A 26,775-nucleotide genomic window follows, 5' to 3' on the forward strand; every position below is an offset into this window, starting at 1 on the left:
AATTATTTTTTTTATTATTTTTTTAGGATACTATGCATCCTGATAAAGTTCCCTTGGCCTTTGGAATTAAAATAGCCCCACATCATCACATAGCCTTCACCATACCTAGAGATTGGCATGGGGTATGCAAATGCAAATCAAACTAGCTTTTAGGCTAACTGAAATAAAACCATGCCAATCTCTAGGTATGGTGAAGGCTATGTGATGATGTGTGGCTATTTTAATTCCAAAGGCCAAGGGAACTTTATCAGGATGCATAGTATCCTAAAAAAAAAAAAAAAAAATACTTAAAAATAAAAATCTGCCTGCCTCTATGGGAATTTAACATAGGGGTGTACTCACTTATGCACCATGTATTTTAAGGAAGAACATTTATTTATTTACGATACATTATTCATTCACAAAGAAAATTGGTGTCCTTAAAGGTTGGATTTTTCCTAATTTTTTAAATTAAGGCATTAAGTTCAATTTCCAAAATATGATTTTTTATTCCTCTTTTTAGTCAACTTTAGCATGGGTGTATTCACTTATGCATTGCACTGTATATATTTATCAATTCATTTGGAATCTGAATATTATTATCAGTACCTTTCATAATGACAACATCAGGTGTTCACAGCGGCCACACAAACTCATAAACACACGGAGGAAAGGCTCTGAATGTCGCTCTGAGGACTTTCCCATTGTGTGTTGATGAAAACAGTCTCACAGAAGGAACAGGCGACCCGCCCGGAGGAAGACGGGGAATGTGCCGGTTTCCTGTGTTAGACCATGAACTGAGCTGAGCTGAGCTCGGCACCGCCGCCCTACAGGAAACCGAAAGGGCTGCTTGACATTGAGGTTAAAGGGCTTTTAAAAACTGAAACGTATTCACCTTGAAGTCTGATGTTGCGAACACCGCTCTTCCAAACAACAGTGGCATTTATGGGAAGTTCTTCATTTTTTAGGACAGTTTAATATGCAGAGTTAACAGAAACAAGACATCAAAGTTTGATCTCAGTGGGGTTTCACGGCTTCGCTTCAGACTGCGTTTCCTGAAAGCATCGTTAGCAAACTATGGTCGCGAGTTCTGTCGTCACCAACATAGTTCAACGATTCTGTGTTTCCTGAAACCACAGTTCAAACGAACATTTGCAAACAGCATCAAAAGTATGAACGACAGCTCACGACTTCTGGTTAGAAGCACAGTTTCTCGTTAGCATTACTACAAGGACCGGAAATACTGGAAAGCCTTTGCTGCACGATTACCTAGCAAGGGAGGATCGAAGCAGTCTGAGCAGTCTTGACAGTCTTTAATATCTTAGATACTGTAAATTTGGTGGAGAAGAACAACATAAATCCGCGGCTGATATTCATAAAGTATAAGATCTGTTTAGATTAAAAGTTTTCCGCCTGAAATCATTGATATTTTTTCTTTTGGCTCATTTCAGTAAAACTAGTACACATATATTTGGCTTAGTTATTTTTTTTTACTATTCAAAAGCTCTTAGAATTGAGTTTCTGATTTAAGTATGACAGAAATGTTCCTCAGAGGATTTTTGTAATATGATCTGGAAAGGTTACATGGTTTCACAACCTGAAGTGAATAAGATTGGTGCCAATTTAAACAGCATTACACAATGTAAAGGTAAAGCAGCTTGTTGACAGAACCTGAGCCAGAGATTCTCTGGAAGCGCAGCTGGAGGTTTTCCGGCTGTCGTGTGTGTCTGTTGTGTCGTGTGTGTGTGTGTGTGTGTGTGTGTGTGTGTGTGTGTGTGTGTGTGTGTGTGTGTGTGTGTGTGTGTGTGTGTGTGTGTGTGTGTTTGTGGCTGGCGTTCAGTGCTGAGATCTGGCATTAAGGATGAGGGTGAGCAGGCATGGCATCTGTGTGCGAGTCACTGATCAGTGTCCATCTCTTAAGAGCTGTGGATTAACCTAAAGGGCTGTATGTACATTGAAAAATAAAAGGTGCCTGGAGGAACCTTTTAGGGTTCTTCACTTTGCCACACCGGCGGAACCGTCTGTAGATCCTCTAGGCACCCTTTAAAAAGAGGCGGTTCTCTAAAGAACCACAGAAGTTTCCTGAGGAACTCTTATATAAGGCACTGTGTGGAACCACTTTGGGTGCCTCCAGGAACCACATTTAATTTTTTTAAATATATAATTTCTTGTTACTATGGTTAACCTTTGACTTCTATTATAATAAACAAATTGAACCAAATACAAAATAAGAATTGTTTATTACATAGTTTATATTCATTTTTATACATGCACTTCCATGCACATGGGAAAAAAAGCTAACTACAGATTAATATCAATAAATACACAAAAAAATTGTATAATACATAAGCAACATGAATAATCAACCATGTATATACAATAGATAAACAAGGAAAGACATTTCAACAAAATGCATGGAAACACATACAGTATGTTCCACAAAATAAATCAATGTAAAAAAAAAAAAAAAATTTGACTAATTAAAATGTCCATCTTCACTTAACTTTAAAACATTTGTGTTTCAGTCCGATGGTAAGTCTGACGTCACTGTTTCCAAGTCCAAAAGCTCTATCAGATGCCAAAAACAAACAAACAGTGCTAATATGCACTCACTGTGCTGTAATATTCCTGAAAATTATGATCCTAACCTTTATCTCTATAGCGAAATCTCTGATGGTTAGTTATTCAGCTATTTTGAATCATAAAATGTTGAAGTCTGGGATGCCGACTGAACATGGCAATGTGGGACTATAGTTTGAATTAATTCCTTTTTCTTTGCACGACACATTACTGTTCTTTGACGTTACAGGATAGAACAGCTCTTTCAGCATTATCCTGAACATTGTATAAGCATTAGTTTCATGTGTCGTTGAACAGAAGAGAGGCTCTCAGGAGCCTGTGTAAATGTGTAAACGTCACATTTTTTGATTTTCCCGGCAAAAACGTCCCGAGTCCTTCACATAAAAACCAGCCGACAGGCTTTCATAGACAACCTAGGAAGTTAGTTTAGGTTTAGTTACAAGCTGTTCACACATTGGCAATAAAAAGTGATTAATACATGAACGTTATTACATTCAGCCTTAATGACTTTCATCTGTATCTCACATCTGGAGGTTTTACTCCTGTTTTACCACCAAATATCACACATGTAGCTCTCAACACATGCAAACGTTTGTGATGGACGTCTCTTAAATATTTAAATGAACATCATTTATTTGAATTAGAAATTAACATTATAAATGTCTTTACAGTCACTTTTGTACATTTTGATGCATCATTGCAGAATAAAAGTATTATTTTTTCTCTACCAAAAAACGTCTCGGGTTACGACTGTAACACTTTTTCCCTGAGAAGGGAATGAGACACTGCGTCAATGACGACACTACATCACTACTGGGAACGCCTCTTAGCGTAGCGCGTCTGAAGTATGAATGAAACTAATCCAATCCTATTGGCGTTGTGTGATAACGTAGCGTGTGACGGCATACACGGAAGCCACAAAGGGACGCCGGCACACAACAGAGTTAGCTTCGCGATGAAGCAAGTCACTCCCAGGCAGGGGAAGGCGTGGCAAAGGGACGCAGTGTCTCGTTCCCTTTTGAAGGGAACAAGGGTTCCAGTCGTAACCCAAAACATTCCCTTTCGAGTGAACTCGCACTGCGTCGATGACGACACTATGGGGAACGAAATGCCCACTACGCCGGGTGTAGAGGGGAGGTCCACTGAGAAGACCTCTGAATATAGATGTTAAGTGCTCTAACAGGCAGAGCACATGAAGTCTCTCATCTTCTGCTGTCACATCAGGTGGGGGATGAAAAGCCTGCAGAACCGTAGACCTCGCCACATTGGAAGGCACCTTAGGGACATAGCCCAGTGTGCAAGATGGCCTTAATTCTCCCATGGAGCAAACTCCAGGCACTGCGGAGATATGGAGAGTGCCTACTCTCCTACTCTCTTAAGAGAAGTGATGGCGAGGAGAAAAGTCACCTTAAGTGACAGGTTCTGGACGAGGGTGGAATATTGAGCCTTTCTGCCTGTGAAAGCAGGTCCCTCCTGATGGGAATCTCCCATGGTGGGCCCGACAGGAGTGATAGTATGTCTGAGAACCATACTCTGGCCGGCCACAATGGGGCTACCAGGAGTAGACTGACCCCGTCGTGATAGATTCTATCTAGAACTCCTGGGAGCAGAGCGATCGGGGGAAAAGTGTACATGCGCCGCCTCGGCCACGCCTGCACCATGGCATCCAACCCAAGCTGGGCTGAAAGCGTGAGGGAGAACCACAGTGGATAGTGTATCGTCTCTCGAGACGCAAACAGATCCACTTCCACTGGGCCGAACCTGTCACATATCGACTCCACCTCCTCGGGGTGAAGTCTCCATTCCCCTCAACAGGATATCTGCCTGTTGAGCAAATACTTTTTGGGACTTTAGCTTATTCCCCGTATCCCCCAGAGTTAGGTAAGTCCATACTGTACCCTTCTCATCTCCGTGCGTGCCGTAACTCTGTCTGACGCACCCACCGCTAGCCTAGCTTAGCACAAAGACTGGAGGTAAATGGCTCCAGTTAACATACTGCTCCCATTAAGTGACAAAATAACGGAACCTCCAGAAGAAGAAGTGAGTGTAACATTTTATTAACCTTTATATTAATCTTTATATTAATCTTTGCAAATCGCTTGCTGCACGCTTCACGATGAATGCGGTTTACACTCAGGGTACATTACGGCATGTTTTCTATGTATGACGTTCTCAATATAATTCATAATCCCATGTTTATAATGAACAACGCGTTGTGGTTATTGTGTTATTGTGTTAGAAACGGTGTCCGCACAGAACAGAGGGGCGGGGTGAGCAAAGCTCATTATCATTTAAAGACACATGCACTCAAACGGCGTGCTGAAAACAGAGCTGTTTTTGACCAGGTAAAATGTGTGTTTTCTTACAATACTAATGAGAATTTTTAATTAAAGTATATTACAAACTTTTAATTTAGACCCTAAAGAATCATATTAGCTTGTACAAAAATGACATTAAATGACACCTTTAAGAGAGAGCAGACAGAAGTGCACTAAAGATGTTGTACTGTATGTCCTGTTGTGAAGGTGACATGAGAAATAAGAAAACATAAGATAAATAAATGCTCTAGTTAAATCATCAGTTATGGCCTAACAATATAGTTCAGTTTATCAGAGCCACCAAAGGCAAGCAGTGACTCGCTGTAAAATCTCTTCTTGTTTTGTTTTTGACTCTTCAAACCCATGAAGTTATTTTGAGAAGATTACTCAGTGTTTGGATCAGAAATCTTTGCTCGTACTTGCCCACTTTACAATCTCTAGTGCTCATCAAGGCTGCATATTATTAGCTTAAATTGTATTATTTTAATATATTTTAAAATGTTAATTATTCCTGAGATGGCAAAGATGATTTTTAATGATTGTCAGTTTTCAGTGTTAACTAGCTTACTTAAAATTCTCTGATACATTTTATTTTTCAGGATTATTTGATGAAAGTTCAAAAGAACAGCATTTATTTGAAATATAATCTTTTGTCACATTATACATGTCTTTACTAACACTTTTGATACATTTAATGCATCCTTGAGGAATAAAAGTATTACAAACGTTACTGAATGTTGATGAAATCGAGTTGATTTCCAAGCGCTCGCTGTATAAGCCTCGTAAATATGACTTCATTTCCAGGTGGACTGGTGAAAAAACTCTGTGTGTTCTTACTTCCAAAAACTGTCCAATCAGATTAGAGCTTGATAGATTGAGAAAGTGCTTTCCAGTTTTGTGAGTTAATGCATCAGATGGTCAGTGACTGGATGAAGAGGAAGAGATGTTGTGTTTGTTTCATATCAGCGTGAAGTGTTGGAGTTTATCTACTGATTCGCCCATCGCCGCTCAGCGCACTGTGAGCCATTCGGACCAGAGTGTGTGTGGATCTTTGAGTTCATTTCGAGTCCTGAAGTGTTTTGTATAAAACACAAGGTTTATCTCCGACATTATCTCTCAACAGACAGAGTTCCAGCCCAACTTCAGCTTGAGTTTTGTTTTCAGTGGAGTCTCTCTGTTTCCTTTGGTCTCTTCTGCTGGACGGATTCGCAGCCATATTTACATTTATGAGGAATACTTCAGGCTTTATAATTGGTTTGTTTTTTGGGTGGCCTGTATTTTCAGTGTCTGTGTGTTTCTTGTGGCGAGACCGCAAGCCACACTTTCACTGACACACACCCAGCGCTTTTCTCTCTCTCTTTCATGCTCTCCTCTTCTATAAGAGTCTTTTTAACTTCTTGATAAGTGCAATAAGTGGTGAATTTGATGAGGCTATGAAATATGCCTTAGATATTCCCCATGGTACTGGGTTTAGTTAGATAAACACTGAAATTGAAACAAGACTGTTTTATCATGCGCTCTTCTGTCTATAAATGGGTGTTTTATGGATATGGTCCCTTCAACACGGTACCAGCCAAAGTCCACACAGCATGTTAGCCGACTGAACACGTATGGAGGATTGTGTGGTAGCTGCTGCAAACCAGCAGAGAAAATGTGTAATAAATGAATCTAAGAGCTTAATATTTAGTTTAATTTTTAATCATTACTGTGGAGAAGTCAAAGGCATCAGCCAAAAACTTAAAAAAAAAATGTTCAAAACAACTTTCTACACTGTAAAAAGTGAATAGTTGGATTAATTACTTCAATTGGTAACACCTAAAGAAATTAAGTTTTCTCAACTTAAATTATCACTTTTTCACAATAAAACGTGATAATTTAAGTTGAGAAAACTTAATTTCTTTAGGTGTTACCAATTGAAGTAATTTTTTTAAGTTGATCCAACTATTCACTTTTTACAGTGTATGAAGCCCATGATTATAATGAATTATAGCTCCATTTGTACTTATTTATAAGTGTTACTATTCTATAAATATATTTATAAAGACTAATTTTATAATTACTATGTCATGCTTTTGCTTTTCCAATGCGCATGCTCATAATCCATTATAAACTGATTTGTAAGTGTTAGTCGTATGGTTCCATGAAATGTATTTATAAATATGCAGCCTGCATTGCTTTAATGTTATTATATTATAGTTACTAGCCGTGTTGTGTTCTTGTAAATACTTATTGTGAATGATTATACAGTTACTAACCTCAATAAATGCATCATTGATGGCTTTAAGTAAAATGAAAACACGGGATGCGATTTTCCTAAAGCAAATGTTAAGAAATCATGAAGATGTGCTTGAAGATGAAGTTGTTTAATTGTAAGTGTTTAATGAACAATAATCCCGTGATAAAATAATAGGGAAAAAACACAGAAATCATTAATACAAACAGTCCAAATTTGAACTTGATAATATCTCAAAGAAATTGCTTTCAGTAAGATTTGGTTTGGCCGCAGTACCAAACGCTTCCACTAGATGACATTTTCGAAGAGTACAAGTGTGACTATTTTTTTTTCAGGACCATTTAACAATTTCGAAATCATGTCCATGATTTTTTTTGTGTTCACATAGCAAGTGCTAAAACCTTTACCAAGTTGTGTACCATTTGGATGAAGTAAAAAAAATCTAAAAAAACAAACAAAACCGAAGGCCACCAGATGGGTACATCTCTACAAATGTTTATGTTTTATTTATATATATATATATATAATATATAAATGTGGAATATTGCTTGGATGGAGTTTCCAATGCAAATTTTCTTTTTTAATCTGTGGGTCTTCATTGTCCTCATAAATCACTGTCTTTGTGCTCTTTTGTCCTGCCTGTTGTAGATTCAGCCGCTCATCTAGTGTGTTTGATGATCCCGAGTAAGTCTCTTTAACACACTGTGCTGTGAAAAACACTCTTGCAGGGACTGACACTGACTAATGTCTGCATGTGCCAAGCTGTGCTTTCAGCACTTTGTTTTGGTACACTGCGGATGGACTTCTTTGTAATGTGGCTGTATTGCTTGTTGAGTGGGATGCTAATATAACATAAACCTTTTATCCACAAATGAATACTTATGTTTGCTAAAGCACTTGCATCTGATGTATACACTTGAATATGCTAAATTTGTTTAAGAAAACCAAGCAGTATTTCTTATAAAATAAAAATGTATGTGTTTTTGCCATTTGTAAGATAATATAAATTTGGTGGTTGTTTCAAAGTGTCTTTCAGCATATCTTCACACTTCTGCCCTTCTTTCTTTGGATGCATGGCTTATGGGCGGCACAACCTGCTAATTATCAATGCTCACTGTGACTCACTGGCCCTGCTTTTTAACTGGTTGCTTAATAATAAAGTTGGCAGTGGTTAACCAGCTGATTCAATTGTATAAAGTACCAGTGATTCAATGAGCTTATCTCTCTGTAACAGGAGTGTGAGCATGATTGACATGCGAGGAAGTGAGGAAGACTCTATGTTGCCACACCATAGTCAAGTTCGACATGAGCTCATGCACAACCAGTACAACATGCTGAAAGAGGAAGAAGACCACTGGCAGGACGTAAGTGTCTTTCGTCACTTGTTTCCCCGTTAGATCCAGCAAATGGATCCGAATGTGTCTGCAATTGTATGATTGTGTTTCAGGATTTGGCCAAATGGAAGAGTCGCAGAAGGAGTGTGTCTCAGGACCTGATCAAAAAAGAAGAGGAGAGGAAAATGATGGAGAGACTGTTAAGTGGAGGAGGAGGATCACAGAGAAGAAAAAGCATCAAGACGTACAGAGAAATAGTGGAGGAGAAGTATGTCTGCCGTTTCCATCTACACTTTCCACTTTTGTTTTCTTTTATTACAGTCCAACACTACAGATGGCCACGGGTCATTTCAGCAAAATCATATCAGCTAGAGTACTTGGTACTGAATGTACTGAATTTTGCCATAGGCACAACATTGCAAGCCTATATGACTGTCAGTAGTCTTACTGTAAGTGCCGTTATCGTCAGTGCTTGTACTGTGAGTACAGATACTTTCAGAAGTGTCACTGTCAATGGTGTTCCTGTCAGTGATTTTACTGTCAATGGCTTTACAGTCAGCAGTGTTACTGTCAGTGGTGTGACAGTCAGTACAAATACTGTCAGTGTCAGTGTATGTGATGTTACTGTCAGTGCAGTTACTGTTACACCGTGTTCTAACTACACGTGACACAACGCGCGATAAAAGGATATTTTCCATGTTAATCAGAGTGTTTGTCCTAACCGGCCGCGACGGCGACACGCGACGATTCTAATTTAGAAACGGTTTCTATTTTTCTGCGACGTCGCACTGGAACAACAAACACAAAGTGTGGCGATGATGATCTCAGGTGCTGTTTATGTGCTTTATTTAATGTTTAAAGCGTGTCATGTGACTCTGAAAATCATTTAGTGCTCCAGCTTTGTAGCTGTAAAAGCAACAATGGATAATTCACCTCAGATCTTGAAATTAAACAAATGGAAACAAGAACGTTCAAACTGTGAACAAACAAGTGTATTCTTTGACAAAGATTGTTTTTGTAACTCAATAGCCTATGTGTTTTTAAAAATGTTTAAATGGTGTAATTTTTGTGAATTTGGTTATGTAGCGACTTATCCATTTTCTTGCGAGTGTCAAGATTACTCTCTGGTGCTGTGCACTCGCCGCGAGACTGGACAAATTATTTCTACCAAATTATCATCTGGTTAGGACACGGTGTTAGGGGTGTTACCATAAGTGATGTCACTGTTAGGGGTGTTACCACAAGTGATGTCACTGTTAGGGGTGTTACCATAAGTGATGTCACTGTTAGGGGTGTTACCACAAGTGATGTCACTGTTAGAGGTGTCACTGTTAGGGGTGTTACCATTAGTGATGTCAATGTTAGGGGTGTCACTGTTAGGGGTGTTACCATAAGTGATGTCACTGTTAGGGGTGTTACCACAAGTGATGTCACTGTTAGGGGTGTTACCACAAGTGATGTCACTGTTAGTATGTTACTGTTAGGGGTGTTACCGTAAGTGACGTCACTGTTAGAGGTGTTACCATAAATGATGTCACTGTTAGTATGTTACTGTTAGACATGTTACCGTAAGTGATGTCACTGTTAGGAGTGTTACTGTAAGTGATGTTACTGTTAGTATGTTACTGTTAGACATGTTACCGTAAGTGATGTCACTGTTAGGAGTGTTACCGTAAGTGATGTCACTGTTAGGAGTGTTACCGTAAGTGATGTCACTGTTAGGAGTGTTACTGTAAGTGATATTACTGTTAGTATGTTACTGTTAGGCATGTTACCGTAAGTGATGTTACTGTTAGGGGTGTTACCATAAGTGATGTTACTGTTAGTGCTGTCACTGTTAGGGGTATTACCATAAGTGATGTCACTGTTACGGGTGTTACCGTAAGTGATGTCACTGTTAGAGGTGTTACTGTTAGGGGTGTTACCATAAGTGATGTTACTGTTAGTATGTTACTTTTAGGCATGTTACCGTAAGTGATGTCACTGTTAGGCATGTTACCGTAAGTGATGTCACTGTTAGAGGTGTTACCATAAATGATGTCACTGTTAGGGGTGTTACCGTAAGTGATGTTACTGTTAGTATGTTACTTTTAGGCATGTTACCGTAAGTGATGTCACTGTTAGTGTTGTCACTTTTAGGGGTGTTACCGTAAGTGATGTTACTGTTAGTATGTTACTGTTAGGCATGTTACCGTAAGTGATGTTACTGTTAGGCATGTTACCGTAAGTGATGTTACTGTTAGTGCTGTTTCTGTGATTGCAGTTACTGTCGGTAGCGTCACTGTTAATGATGATGTTACTGTGGTGGCATTTCTGTCAGTACAAATACTGTCAATGTCGTTACTGTATGTTGTTACTGTTAGTGCAGTTACTGTAAGTGATGTTACTATTAGTGTAAGTAGCGTCACTGTCAATGGTGTTACTGACAGAGCAGTTCCTGTCAGGGGCGTTACTGTAAGAGATGTAACTGTTGGTGGCATTACTGTCAGTAGTGTTAAGGCCTGTTCACACCGGGACGAATTTCGCGCGCGATATTCGCCGACGTTTAACGCCTCATGACTAAACAAAGGGCGCCAATGTGAGTGTGCACACCGACGCGAAAAACGCCACGCGTAAAAGCGTCATTTTTAAAAAAAACGCCTCGGGTTCGTTTTTTTGGTTTGACGCGCCGCGTCAAAAACTATCCGACCAATGAGATTGCCGCTTTTGCTCACGTGTCTGGAGCTTCTGAAGTTACAGTAAAACACAACTTGGGGGCGCTCAAACACAAAACGGTCTTGCCGAGCACACATACAGGCGAAGAAGATAGCGTCTACACTGCTGGGAAGAAATAAGACGAGGAAGATGCAAGGCAAGATGAATGTAGAGCTGCTGGCCTCGTTGGTGTCGGAACATAAAGAACTATATGACAAACGCGACTACAAAAATCTTGATAAAAGAGAACTGTTATGGAGTGGTATTGCAGAGCAAATGGGCCTTGATGGTGAGTTTCATTTTACTTAATTGTCTTTCATGTACATAGGCTTGTAACTTTTTCCCACGAACGTTTGACAATCGCGCCATCTAATGTCAGGGAATGAATTTGCATGTTCACTCGGCTCATCGTCAGCGAAAATCGCTTGGGTGTGAACACAAAAAACGCGTTGAAAAACGCTGGCGAATAACGCGCGCCGATATTCGTCCCGGTGTGTAAGGCCCCTTACACTCAGCTCTGTTGTTTTAAGTGCAGTTGCTGTCAGTGGTTTGAGAGTAAGTGGTGTTATTGTCACTGGTGTTAAAAAGTCACAGTGACATTACTGTTAGTCATAAGACTGTCAGTGGTGTTACTGTCACAGAAGTTACTGTTAGTGGCATTACTGTCAATGGCTTTAAAGTCTGTAATGTTACTGTCAGTTCTTATTTTTGTCAATGGCATTACTGCATGTTGTCTTGCTGTCAGTGAAGTTACTGTCAGTGGTGTTACAGTCAGTGATGTTACTGTAACTGTGGTTACTGTTACCTGTGTTACGGTCAGTGATGTTATAAAATTATTACAAATTAAAACTGCTGTAAGGTAGTGGATCTCAATCATCGATACAATAATAAGTCTCTAGTGACCTGACACTATTTCACTTTCTCCACTAGGGAGCGTCGTGAACAGGAGTTGCATGAAGCCTACCGGAGCGCCCGCACACCAGAGGAAGCAGCTTCTGTGCTGCAGCGTTATGCCCTGCGCTTCACCATCAGTGAGGCCGTTCTCGAGCGCCTCAAACTCCCCAAGCTGCTGGAGAGGAGTGTGTCGGCCGACCCAACTCGTCACTCCTCGTTCCCCGTGTCCTCAGACATCTCCTCCTCTTTCAGTGCTTCCTCAAACCCGCTGCAGTACCTGAGGCAGCAGTCTCTCCCCGCAGCCAAGTTCATATCCTCGGTGGAAGCACAGGTGACGGGGTACAGCACAGAGCCGGTGACGGGGTACAGCACAGAGCCGGTGACGGGGTACAGCACAGAGCCGGTGACGGGGTACAGCACAGAGCCGGTGACGGGGTACAGCACAGAGCCGGTGACGGGGTACAGCACAGAGACGGGAAACGGCGGAGATACGGAGTGTGTTTCAGGTCCATCTCGCTCGCATGCGACAGCGCCCTCTCTGGCTCCGAGACCTTCCAGACAGAGCAGAAGTAGCACTGCTAAGGTACAGACAGCACAGGAATCAACATTTATCATAGCAGTGTTTACTTTTTAAAAGATTTTATAACTGATACAAAATGTATAGTTTAGGACTGAAAAAAAGGTTTTTTGAATGCGAGTAAAAAGTAACACAATGTCACTACGCAACATTCTTATAACTTATAATAGGGACAATCCACCGGGATATTTTTTCTGTAATTTCTTACTCGTTTCTCCTTGACTGAAATTTCGTAGGAATTTTTATTTATTTATTTATTTGTATCCCTTATAAATAGACCTCAGCAACGTGTCTCCTCTAGAGTTTCAGAAGAGATCAGAAATTTGCAACCAAAGGTCAAACAGTATGAACTCTATGAATATTATGAATATTTCTCATCATTCTCTCAAGACCAAGTGATCTGAGCTATGTTATCCATGTTAATTTAGCCGTTTTAAATATCAAATGTGTCAAGGATCGCCTCATTTAGGTCTATTTCTGTTTCCTTTAAGAGAAATATGAATGGTTCTGATGAAGAGCTCTGTCTTCAGAGCTGCAGAAGAGCTATGAGGAGTATAACGTTGACTCCATCAGCTGCCATGCGCTCTGCCACACCACCCACACTGAGTAGAAATATCCTGGATAATTCAGTGCTGCAGGAATGTGCTTTCGTCTCCTAAGAGAAGTGAAGTGTTCCAGAATACTCCAACAATAGCAGATGTTGCCCTCTGGTGGCTGGAATGAGTGTTGTGAGTTAAAGTGGGCATGTGTTGAATGGGTGCTAGTGTTCCCTAGGTATGAGTGTGTGAGTGTGTTTGTGAATGGGCTCTTTCTATGTGAAGTGCTCCATAGAAGGACAAAAACACACACAGAGCAGATCAGCACATCTAAAACACGCACATACCTTTTTTTGTGTCATGGTAGGGGCTTTACATCAACTCGTTTTATATGCTGAGCTAGTGGTCATATAAACATATTCCCTACCTCTCTGCAGTGACATGGCATTGTCATTATGTCTATGAAGCGGTTTCCTTGTAGGAGCTGTTGACTGACTGTAAAGCACAGTGATGCGATTGCGATAAGCTACCTAAACATGTATTTTAAATGCAAATTAAAATTATTTTATAAACAGTAGATTTTTTTTTTTTCAGTAACAACTGGAAAATAGTGTATATTTTTCTTGGAAAGCTAAATTGCATGACATATTAAGACTTAATTTTAGAGTATATATTAGTAAGTTAATATTTGCATACTTTTTTGCATAAATCAAGTATAAATCTAACTAAATTAAATAGGGCTTACATTATATGCAATCAGCCATAATTAATTTATTAATCCATGAAATAGTATGATAAGTGAGAGCATTAGTAAACCTAAAGTTGGCATGAAACACTAGTACTCTAGTTACACTAGTATTTTGTTCCCTATAGTGCCGTATATCTGAGTAAATGCTTCTGGGACAAGAACAAATGTGGGCGGGGCTTGATTGTGTCTGTGGGGAATTGATTGGATGGTTGTGGTTTGCTATTGGCTGATCTCATGTGAGTGACAGGTTATAGCTCCGCCCTCGTCATCAGAGAAGAGAAGTGATGCTGCAAGAGGAACTTATTCTGAGTCGAGATTATTAACACAATAATGACAATAATGTGCACCCATACATCATTTACAGCAAACACTGAAATGTTCCATTAAAGAAAAATAATTGTCCATTTTGATTTCATTGTGACTTTAAATTGCTCCTTTATTGTCAAACACATTTTTGCTTCTCAAGTTTATATACTTTGTTTTAAAGATTTTTAAATTTACAAGAATATGAGAAAAACTGATGAAGAATATGAGTGAAATGAGTGTTTACTTAGTATATCTCTCTCTCTCTCTCTCTCTCTCTCTCTCTCTCTCTCTCTCTCAGGATGAAATGGTGCGAGTGAATGGAGAAAGGGAGGATGATGAGCAGAAGGGAGGGAGAAACAGAGAGAGGGAAGAAGACTGTCTGCCGTTCCTCTCGTCTCCCCTCCAGCACACAGACTCAGACCTCACAGATCCCGATGTGTCCGATGGATGCACACACACACCGGGGCGCTGCGAGAGCCTCAGGGAACACACACAGGTGAGGACAGGACTGGACAGATATTATATGAAATCTGTTCTGTTAGCATGACGTGTAGTTGTGCTTGGAGTCGATTGTGTGACATGATTTTTGTCCCGGCTGTCATACAGAGAAATTATGACACATACATGAAACAAGATAGAACTAGCAAAATATAATAACTGATTATGTTTTAGTCAATGTTTGCTTTTTCCTGTCAGCTTTTTGTTTTTCACATTTTTTCCTTGTGTAGTAAAATTAAACTTTTAGCTGTAGTTTGCCTTTTTTGCCTAATAATTTGTCATACCTTACCCGAGTTTAGTGTTTCGTTCTTCCCTCATATTTAAAATAAGAGTCCATTCTCATATTTTGATGGTTTAATCGAAAACAATTATGCCCTCCAAACATCACTTTTGGTCACTCTTGTGTGTGTGTGAACAACACAAGCATGAGAACAGAGGGTTTATACTGAGTAAAGAGTGTGTGTAACACTGCACAGACTGAAGGAGCGACGGTCCCGCAGGTCAGCGATAACTCGATGTCCACAGAAGTGTTGGAGATGAAACCAGAAGACACTGTTACAGGTTGGCCAGCTCTTATGAGATATTAATCTTCCAGTTCACCTACTTCTTCATAATCCTGTATATATTCTCAGTCAATAACCCCTGTTCCTGCACAGATGAGGAGCAGACAGATGAGACGTGTATGAGTGACTCTCTGCGGACCGTGATTCAGGCGGACTCTTCTGCACAGGTTCTGCTTTCAGAAAAATACACTGACTAAATACTACATATGCATATTATGATTACTAGAAGAACTAAATGTATTTGCTGTATGTATTTGACCTTGATTTCTTTGGATTTGTTTGAAGGTCAATAAACTAGTAACGGAGATCCCACAGAATCCATCAGAAGCATCTGATGCAGAATCATGTAGAACCAAACCAGGTGAGTGTCGTTGAAGACCAGCGCTGGCCAACATCAGCCTCAGGTGTTTATCTTCTCCATCAGATATAGACAGTTCAGGACTCTCGCTGGGTCGGTGTTTAGGGTTGGACATCAGCGCTCAGTTAACATCGCTGTCCAGTAATCCCAAATTGGGAGTCTAAACCCACATCACTGTCACACACACACTGAGAGACATGAACATGTTATATCAACATCTGAATGAGCAGATAAACTTGTGTTATTGAACTTTCATATGAAATATTCAATGTATCTCTGATTGATTTTGTCACCGACTTGCTTCAGTGTTTGGTGAATCTTCCACACCTCAAATCTGGATCAAACTCTGCTTTATATAATAATTAAGAAAAACTTGGTAACACTTTATTTTTTACAGTGTCCTTCTTACATATGTTACATGTACTTACCATTAGGGCTGGGGTAAACGATTATTAATTAAACGATTAGTCGGGCGATTATTTTATCGATTAGTCGACTAATCTAACGACTAATTGGAATTATTTATCCTGTCTGTTATTCGCATATCTCTGTCGAACCGTTACTCCGATGGAGTTCAAACTCGACAGCTGTCTGGGCACGAGTAAGTGCAGTGCCAAGTTTGACGTTGTTTGGATGAGAAATGCAAAAGATATGTTAAATATATCGGTAAAAGAAGCACTTAGAAGGTTGTGGTTTAAAAATAAACATTCTGACATAAACACACTGTTTACTTCTGAATAATATATAGTATAAATGTGATAAATCCTTTTTTTATGCAATTAATCCATTGAATCAATATAAAAGTTATTTTTCACATTGAAACTGTTGAAAATACACAACAAAGTAAGTTGATCCACATATGACAGCCTCTGAACTCGGTCTAATCTGGACTAAACATAGGCTACATTCAATCAGCCATCGCTAAGAAATACCTTCTGAATGACGGCGACCTTCTTTTTTGACGGCGATCAGCTGTAAAATGGCTTTAGGTCCTGCTCGGTTTTCGTTGACTTTGAGTACAAGAATTGAAAGTTTTTTAAAAGATCCCCTGGGGTTAACGTGTCAGCATTCGACAGAAGTTTGACGCTGTCTTGTGAGAACAAGCAACAGTCGGCATTTCTCTTCCTCCGGCGTGCCTCATCTTCTTAATCTCCTCACGTAAATGATTAGATTTCGATGGCTTACGTTTCTTCCCTACGGCAGAATCCACCACAGGTTCATCAATGCCGTCAAATCTATTAATTTTTTTGTTTGTTTGTTGATCAAAAAGTGCAAAGTAGATAAGAAAAACTAGGATGTCGGGTGTCAGAGCGCCACCGTTACTGTTTACAATGCGTGGAATGGTGCGCTGTGATTGGTTGAGCGGATTTATGGCATTCTGCAGAGAAAGGAGACTGGCGTTTGTCGCGGTTTGGAAAGAAAGGGAGAAAACATGGCAGAATAACATGGCGGGCGGTGTGTGTGTGTGGCGAGCTGTACCTCCGGGAATGGTGCAAAAAAATAAATAAATAATAAATAAAGAAGCGTCGACGCAAAAAATATGACGTCGACGTAATTTTGACGTCTACGCGTCGACGTCATCGACGAATCGCTACAGCACTACTTACCATACTAATAACAGTAAGTTATGCATAATTACATGCAATTTACCCTCAACCAAACCCTAGTAAGTATATGTTGTTAATTATTACTCAGTACTTAAATATATAATACAAAACTTTTTTTTTACATTTCACACTCAGTTCCCATACGTTTTGAGTCATTTGTTTTTAACCAAATTAATGAAATGAATAATTCATGAAATCACTGAAAGTGCATGTTTTAAAAATGACATTGTGTGTATTTTCCAGATTTGACTGAAAAGGCTGGAAATGTAAGTACAAAAATGAAATCTGTTCATCTGTCTCTCCTCCTCATCCCTGAAGCGTCTGATATTTGTTTTCTGGCTGTTTCTCATCTGGTATTATTTTATTCCTTTTCTACAAGAACTAAAATGTTTGTACGTTACAAATCTTCCTAAAATGGTCTCTTTGACGCTCAGAAGTAAATGGCTTAAAACATATCAGAATGAGTCCGGACCTGAACATCCCATTCAAGTTTTGTTCGGGACAGTACACACTTGTGGCTTCTAGAGAAGCTTATACACAGCAAAATCCCCAGAGTTACATTGACTCTGCTCAGAGTACATATGGTCCCACTCTAAAGAGTGTTAAAGTAACTCTGAATCAGAGTTAAAGTTAATGATAATTAAGTGATTAATTAAGTGATGATTGAGCATTAGTGATGAACGCCTGCTGTTAACAAGCAGAATCACTGAAGGAAAGAGAAACAACAAGAACTACAACTGATTCAACCACAGCCTTAAATTACATCAACTGAAGATAAAAGAAGACATTGCATCTCTGAAGATCTCTAGAAGCCACAGGTGTGAATTCAACTATTATTATTTTTTACAAAATAGCTTGCTTGTAAAAACACAAGTAAAATCCTACACTACCCATAATCCTTAAACAAGATTAAAGCATAGCATCACCCACAGAGACAAGCTGCACTTACATTTTTAGAACATTTAAACAGAAAAATAGTTGAATATTCTGTACCAGATGGGAAAGCAGCAGAATGTCCCCATTTTTGTCCTTGTGTTTTCACATCCGCCAGCTCCAGTAGAACAGCTAGTCTCGCTGCTTCAGGGGAATCTCTTGCTCACTGTTTGTGGTGTTGTGCGGCACGTGTCATTGCGTACGGTACGGTTAGGTGCTGAATCTGGTGAAGCGCGGTGAACACTTTTCTTGGAGCCCTGAGGAAGAGCGCAAGCGTCAGGAGAGCTGGCAGCGAGAGCAGGAACGCATGCTTCAGGTACAGCGACTGGAGCCAACAGAGCCAGACACCTGAGCATGCTTCGTCTCCATACTTTACCCGACTGTGGACTAACCAGACACCTGAGCATGTCTCCATACATCACTGACTGTGGACTAACCAGACACCGGAGCATGTCTCCATACTTTACCCGACTGTGGACTAACCAGACACCTGAGCATATCTCCATACTTTACCCGACTGTGGACTAACCAGACACCTGAGCATATCTCCATACTTTACCTGACTGTTGACTAACCAGACACCTGAGCATTCTTCCATATATCACCGACTGTGGACTAACCAGACACCTGAGCATGCTTCGTCTGCATACTTTACCCGACTGTGGACTAACCAGACACCTGAGCATGTCTCCATACATCACCGACTGTGGACTAACCAGACACCTGAGCATGCTTCCATACATCACCCACTGTGGACTAACCAGACACCTGAGCATATCTCCATACATCACCGACTGTGGACTAACCAGATACCTGAGCATGTCTCCATACTTTACCCGACTGTGGACTAACCAGACACCTGAGCATGTCTCCATACATCACCGACTGTGGACTAACCAGACACCTGAGCATGCTTCCATACATCACCAACTGTGGACTAACCAGACACCTGATCATATCTCCATACATCACCGACTGTGGACTAACCAGACACCTGAGCATGTCTCCATACTTTACCCGACTGTGGACTAACCACACACCTGAGCATGTCTCCATACATCACAGACTGTGGACTAACCAGATACCTGAGCATGTCTCCATACTTTACCCGACTGTGGACTAACCAGACACCTGAGCATGTCTCCATACAGACACCTGAGCATGTCTCCATACTTTACCCGACTGTGGACTAACCAGACACCTGAGCATGTCTCCATACTTTACCCGACTGTGGACTAACCAGACACCTGAGCATGTCTTCATACTTTACCCGACTGTGGACTAACCAGACACCTGAGCATGTCTCCATACATCACCGACTGTGGACTAACCAGATACCTGAGCATGCTTCGTCTGCATACTTTACCCGACTGTGGACTAACCAGACACCTGAGCATGCTTCGTCTGCATACTTTACCCAACTGTGGACTAACCAGACACCTGAGCATGTCTCCATACTTTACCCAACTGTGGACTAACCAGACACCTGAGCATGCTTCGTCTCCATACTTTACCCGACTGTGGACTAACCAGACACCTGAGCATGTCTTCATACTTTACCCGACTGTGGACTAACCAGACACCTGAGCATGTCTCCATACATCACCGACTGTGGACTAACCAGATACCTGAGCATGCTTCGTCTGCATACTTTACCCGACTGTGGACTAACCAGACACCTGAGCATGTCTTCATACTTTACCCGACTGTGGACTAACCAGACACCTGAGCATGTCTCCATACTTTACCCAACTGTGGACTAACCAGACACCTGAGCATGCTTCGTCTCCATACTTTACCCGACTGTGGACTAACCAGACACCTGAGCATGTCTTCATACTTTACCCGACTGTGGACTAACCAGACACCTGAGCATGTCTTCATACTTTACCCGACTGTGGACTAACCAGATACCTGAGCATGTCTTCATACTTTACCCGACTGTGGACTAACCAGACACCTGAGCATGTCTTCGTACTTTACCCGACTGTGGACTAACCAGATACCTGAGCATGTCTTCATACTTTACCCGACTGTGGACTAACCAGACACCTGAGCATGTCTCCATACTTTACCCGACTGTGGACTAACCAGACACCTGAGCATATCTCCATACTTTACCCGACTGTGGACTAACCAGACACCTGAGCATGTCTCCATACTTTACCCGACTGTGGACTAACCAGACACCTGAGCATGTCTCCATACTTTACCCGACTGTGAACTAACCAGACACCTGAGCATGCTTCGTCTCCATACTTTACCCGACTGTGGGCTAACCAGACACCTGAGCATGTCTTCATACTTTACCCGACTGTGGACTAACCAGACACCTGAGCATGTCTCCATACATCACCAACTGTGGACTAACCAGACACCTGAGCATATCTCCATACTTTACCTGACTGTGGACTAACCAGACACCTGAGCATATCTCCATACATCACCAACTGTGGACTAACCAAACACCTGAGCATGTCTCCATACAACACCGACTGTGGTCTAACCAGACACCTGAGCATGTCTCCATACTTTACCTGACTGTGGACTAACCAGACACCTGAGCATATCTCCATACTAGAGATGCACCGATTGATCGGCTGGTGACCGGAATTGGCCGATTTTCACGTGATCGGCCATGACCGGCGACCGGCCGGTCAGTCTGACATATGCCGATTTTATGCCGGTCAAATACACTCGGGCGCCGCATGATTAACCTTTTGAGCGGTACGGTCTCATATATGGGATTTTTATTTCTGTGCCCCTGAGAGTAAACGTTACGGCGCCACATTTATAATGTTCAGTGACATTGCATAACTGCCAGATTCAAACTGTGCTTTCGCGCGTTGGCTGGCGCTGAGCCAGAGTCGGACTTGTTCAGCGCTGTCATATATCACAACTAAGCAGTGTTTTCAACCTTATAATGTTTATTTTAGGTTTCAGATATTTAAATACACATAAGCACGAGTAAAACAATACATTTGGAGTTTGTAAAATACACACTGATGTCTGTGGAAGCAGCAATAACAATCTATTCAAATATAATTTGCCGACGTGTGTTATTCATATCAGACAAACACAGTGGAAGTAAGTATAAAGTTTACTCTATTCTTCTCAGTTCACCGGCCAATTATTGCATTTATTTCGGGAGAAACTGATGAATTCACGTGCTGTAAATCCGACTGACAGGACAACATGCGGCGCCCATCTCATGTTATAGATCAAGATTATTTATAAAGGTTTTTAAACGACTAAACACACTCACTTACACGTATTTGAGCATCGGAATATCAGATAGGCTAGTTGATGACATGGTAAGCAAGTTTGTGAATATATAGAATAAAAAAGGAAAAGCGAAATAAAAGCGACACATCTGTCATACAGTATTATTGTGGCTGCGGTGTATCGAGTGACGCGTTGCCATGGAAACATTAAAGGGAACGTTCGCCTTGAAAAAACTCAAGTCAGTTAGAATATTTTAAACTTATGCGTGAAAGGGTTAAAGAAAAGATAGAAAATAAATATTTGTGTGTGCTGTAAAATGGTTAGAAAAAAATTAAATCGGAATCGGCTAAAATCGGTATCGGCAGGTCAAACTCAATGAAAAATCGGAAATCGGAATCGGCCTAGAAAATTGTAATCGGTGCATCTCTACTCCATACTTTACCTGACTGTGGACTAACCAGACACCTGAGCATATCTCCATACATCACCAACTGTGGACTAACCAAACACCTGAGCATGTCTCCATACATCACCAACTGTGGACTAACCAGACACCTGAGCATATCTCCATACTTTACCTGACTGTGGACTAACCAGACACCTGAGCATATCTCCATACATCACCAACTGTGGACTAACCAAACACCTGAGCATGTCTCCATACATCACTGACTGTGGACTAACCAGACACCTGAGCATGTCTCCATACTTTACCCGACTGTGGACTAACCAGACACCTGAGCATGTCTCCATACATCACTGACTGTGGACTAACCAGACACCTGAGCATATCTCCATACATCACCAACTGTGGACTAACCAGACACCTGAGCATGTCTCCATACATCACTGACTGTGGACTAACCAGACACCTGAGCATATCTCCATACATCACCGACTGTGGACTAACCAGACACCTGAGCATATCTCCATACGTCACCGACTGTGGACTAACCAGACACCTGAGCATATCTCCATACTTTACCTGACTGTGGACTAACCAGACACCTGAGCATATCTCCATACTTTACCTGACTGTGGACTAACCAGACACCTGAGCATGTCTCCATACATCACTGACTGTGGACTAACCAGACACCTGAGCATATCTCCATACATCACTGACTGTGGACTAACCAGACACCTCATGCTCAAGTTGCTTAAGCATATAAGAAAGAATTCACCTAAAAAGAAAATTCTGTCGTTAACATGTCCAAGCTGCTTTTTCAGTGTAATGAAAGTAGATGGGGACCAAGAACAGCCATGGTCACCATTCACTTTCATTACAGAGATAAATCATACTACTTGATATCTCGTTTAGTGCCTTTATAAGACAGAATGAATGAATGTTCATTTAACAACACTCTGATCATTAGCAGCAAAACACAAAGCATAACTAAAACCCAGCATGATACACGAGTCGCTGCTTAAGATAAAGACACCCCTGCGTGTGTGAGAGAGAGAGAGTGTGTGTGCGTGTGTGCGTGCGTGTGTGTGTGTGTGTGTGTGCGTGTGTGTGTGTGTGCGTGTGTGTGTGTGTGTGTGTGTGTGTGTGTGTGTGTGTGTGTGTGTGTGTGTACAGGGCGAATGATTGTCTGTTTGAGAAAATAGCTTTTCACTACAGATGTCAAGATATTTAAACGCACAATCACACAGATATTTACTGCCTAGAATGTTGTTGTTGTTTTTTAAATAGAGATAATTTTTTGGGTGTCAAAATTTTGCTGTCTTGTCAATCTTTTCAAACAAAGTAAAAAATAAATAAATAAAAGAATTGGAATTGATTGTGCCTTTAAAATGTTGTCTTTTGGCTACCTAATGGATTTTCAAAATCCCAAGCACTTTGCCTTGACCTTGTTTACTCTATACCGATGTAAAAGAGCTTAATAATGATATAAAGAAGACACGGCTATTAAAGGTACAATATGTAAGAATTGTGTATCAAAATATCAAAAAACCACTTGCACAGAGTTATATGTTTCTTTCAATTGTGTTCTTACATTATCCTAAATGTTTCCAAGAATTTGTAAATTCAGAGAAATTCACAATTTTAAATAATGGCTCGTCCATGTTCACTTGTCGCCTGTCAATGACGTAATATCCGCGTTATCCCTGGTTTCCGCTCGTACTGCCATAGTAACCATGGTGACAGACGTAGACAACTGCGTTACGTCTAGCGGCACGCTCACGCTGTTGTTGTTTCGTTCAAACATTATGGACCATGACAAGCAGACTTTGGGACAAAAGGAGAACTAAAATGAGAATCAATATCAGCGTGGCGTTTTCGAGATGCCGAGAGCTAGCGTCCGCGACCAACTTCGACTCGACAGAGTCTTCGGTCTTTATTAGACAGGTGAGCAAATGTACATAAAACTAATCAATGTTATATAGCTCAACATGATGAAATGTTAGAATATGATCAGTGTGTTATTCTAATGTTGATCTAGCTCACTGCTAGTCTCATACAAACTAACACATAGAATAACATTATAACTTTCAACACACTCAAATGCAGTTTAGTATGATAGTGTAGAGCAAGTGAAACAGCGCTGCGTTCCCTCACAAGTTTCATTTGTCTGATAAACTGCCCTGTGTGAGTATTATTCAGCACTTGAGGGTAATTTAGTTCGGTAGAATCAAATGTCCTCATTCCTTTATATCCGCGGGACTCGTGTGTGGCGCTGACATCTGTCTCTCATTAGCACTCGCGCCCTGCTTCATTCCACAGTCATGTTAAAAACATCAATGTATTCACTCATACATAAACATTATTAGATCCTTCAGCATGACGACAAGATGCATAATTCCGCTTATGTGTCATCAACATACGCCTTTGTTATTGTAAGAGGTTAGCGACCCCTAGCAGCGAAAAAATTACATATTGTAGCTTTAAAGAGCCATTTGGAGTTTCAAGTGTTAGAGGGTCTCCTAAAGGCATTTGTCTATTCTGCATTAATGGATGAAATGCATGTGTGTGATGACAGGAGAAATATCGGCGTGAACAGGAGAAGTTGAAGCAGGAATGGGAGCAGGCGCAGAAGGAAGTGGAAGAGGAGGAGAGGCGCTACCATGAGGAGGTGCAGTTTCTCTCTTTACAGGTCTTGAAGTTTACACATCTCCCATTGACTGACATCGTTACAACATTTACCACCATTCAAAATGTAACCGATAGCTCTGACGGCATTGTAATATTTGCACACTGAATTGATATTGGTTTTCTTTAGGGCTGCAGCTATCGATTCTTTCTGTAATCGATTAATCTAGCACTTTATCGATCGATTAATCGAGTAATCGGATAAAAAAAATAGTGTGTTTTTAAACAACCAAAACAAATAATGCATAACGAAAATGATGTGGCTGTAAAATAATCAAGCATTTGGCTTTTATTTCTCAAAAAAAAAAAAAAAAAAAAACAGCTATTTATTCCAACTCCAACATTTGGCTCCAAAACTAAGACTATTTATTGTACTTTTTACCCATTTAGTGTTTATAAGTGCCAGTGCCAACAATTATATAACAATACAGTTAAGTCAACTTTATACTGTAAAACATGTATAACATGTAAAACTATGAATACAAACTTAAATAGTAAAGGCCATTTGGCCTAAGTTTTGTCTTCTTAATACAACATTACAAAAAAAGGATTGCACCTTCTGCAAATTACCCACCGGAGAACAAAAATAAATTAAATGAATATAAAATACCAAGCCAAACAGGTACACAATGTATACAATTTATAAAAAAATAAGTATAGCTTTAAAAAGGGGAATGTTTTATTGCAAATATGTTAAAAAGAACAGCATTTTGTTTCTCACTTAGGCTAGTTGAAGTATATTAGCACGTTTTGTAGTATTATATTTTTTTGTTAATTGAAAATGTTCTATGCTCAATTACTTTGGTAGCCGATTATGTCTTCCCCAAAAGTACGAGTGGATTTGGAGAAGCAGGCTGGGGAGTTTCATTTTTTGTTGTTGTCTGTAACTATTTGGCAGACGTGACAAACAAGGTCTCGCAAAGACTGCAATGCAATATTTGTTCCTCCATCACGTCCCGGTGTATACAGTGAATGCATGCTGAAATTATTGTTGCGTGGCTACATAAAAGTTTGAGCATACGTGATGCATTGCCGCAATTGGTCTGACTGGCGCGTGAGAGAGACGAGTGTGTGTGTGTGTGTGTGTGTGTGTGTGTGTGTGTGTGTGTGTGTGTGTGTGTGTGTGTGTGTGTGTGTGTGTGTGTGTGTGAGTGAAGGGGTTCTTTTTTAGGCTATACTCTCTTGCAGTTAAACATGAATACATTTACTACTTTAAAACATCAAAGCTAAACATCATATCTAGTCAAACCGCATCACGACATCACTACAAATACAGTATGGGATTAAAATCAGCGAACATCAATGTATAGGCTTCGGCACGGGCGGAAATATTGGCGCTGGGTTAAAAAAAATGCGGGGGACAGAATCGTTACCTTGTTTCAGCGACGCTGGAAGGAAGCGATCCCAAACTATATGGACATCTTTACTCTCCGCCATCGCGCCAACTAAATTCAAAATGTATCACGCGCTATTGTGCTTCCTGAACACTGAACAACGGTCCGTGTGAAATCAGATCCCTGCGCGTATAGAGCGCGTCATAGGAATTTAACGAGGCTTCGAGGCAGAGTTTTTGCCTCGAGGAATTTTTGTAATCGAGTAAATCGAGTAACTCGATGAATCGTTGCAGCCCTAGTTTTCTTCCTTACTTTTTTTCACATACTTAAAGGAGAACTCTGTAACTCTAGCGAACTCTAGTCACTTCTTCGCTGATTTTCCCTTTTGTTGTCGCATGTTTTCCCCACGAGCTCCCCCTACAGCTGTGGGGGGGCGTATATTTCACAACACAGTCGTAAAAAACTCACTTGCGGCGGCCTCCTCCCCCTCTCTACCACTGCTCATGTGCGTTTGTTTTGATCAGAGCAAGCCAACTGTATCGCGTGGAGCTATGTCTACCCAGGTGGGTAATCTGGTAATACATCATACATGCGTGTGTGTTTATGTCGAATTGCCGTAAAGCAATTTGTGTTTCGCGCTCGTTCTCGTTCTAGTTCTCGCTTCTCACGAGACTTCCAATTTCTATCTTGCCGGGACGGTAGTGCCCAAGTTGCAAGGTTGGTTTTCTGCCTGGGAACGCTGGGGGGAGCGGGGAAAGTCACCAATATCACCAGAACAGGTTGTTTAACCATCCAAATGATTTCTAGACAGTTTTATTAAGTTAAAAAAGTTACCAAGTTCTCCTTTAAAGGGCACCTATTATGCTTTTTCAGATATGACCTTTCATGCAGTGTGTCATAGAGCTGTTTGTGAATGTAAAAGGTCTGTAAAGTTTTAAAGATAAAAGTTCAGATAAATAAAGTT

At 40.6% G+C, this 26,775-nt stretch overlaps 1 protein-coding gene across 11 annotated transcripts in view; it reads left to right on the forward strand.

Moving 5' to 3' along the window:
- limch1b (LIM and calponin homology domains 1b) overlaps positions 1–26,775 on the forward strand; it is a 133,309-nt gene that overhangs the window by 94,146 nt on the left and 12,388 nt on the right. For 6 of the 11 annotated variants that reach the window (XR_014629895.1, XR_014629896.1, XM_084431146.1 and 3 more), the window contains 11 exons: positions 7,759–7,794; positions 8,345–8,474; positions 8,558–8,712; positions 12,069–12,615; positions 14,498–14,695; positions 15,174–15,258; positions 15,354–15,427; positions 15,546–15,621; positions 17,469–17,491; positions 18,373–18,474; positions 24,368–24,460. Coding sequence is in view for 9 of the 11 variants with exons in the window: in XM_084431146.1 (XP_084287272.1) it covers positions 7,759–7,794; positions 8,345–8,474; positions 8,558–8,712; positions 12,069–12,615; positions 14,498–14,695; positions 15,174–15,258; positions 15,354–15,427; positions 15,546–15,621; positions 17,469–17,491; positions 18,373–18,474; positions 24,368–24,460 (1,519 nt within the window). In the remaining 2 variants the exon portion in view is untranslated. The remainder of the gene's footprint in view (positions 1–7,758; positions 7,795–8,344; positions 8,475–8,557; positions 8,713–12,068; positions 12,616–14,497; positions 14,696–15,173; positions 15,259–15,353; positions 15,428–15,545; positions 15,622–17,468; positions 17,492–18,372; positions 18,475–24,367; positions 24,461–26,775) is intronic. The other 5 variants (XM_084431152.1, XM_084431148.1, XM_084431151.1 and 2 more) reach the window with 4 other exon arrangements.

The sequence above is a fragment of the Rutilus rutilus genome (genome assembly GCF_951802725.1).
Source record: "Rutilus rutilus genome assembly, chromosome: 14".
Lineage (NCBI taxonomy): Eukaryota > Metazoa > Chordata > Actinopteri > Cypriniformes > Leuciscidae > Rutilus > Rutilus rutilus.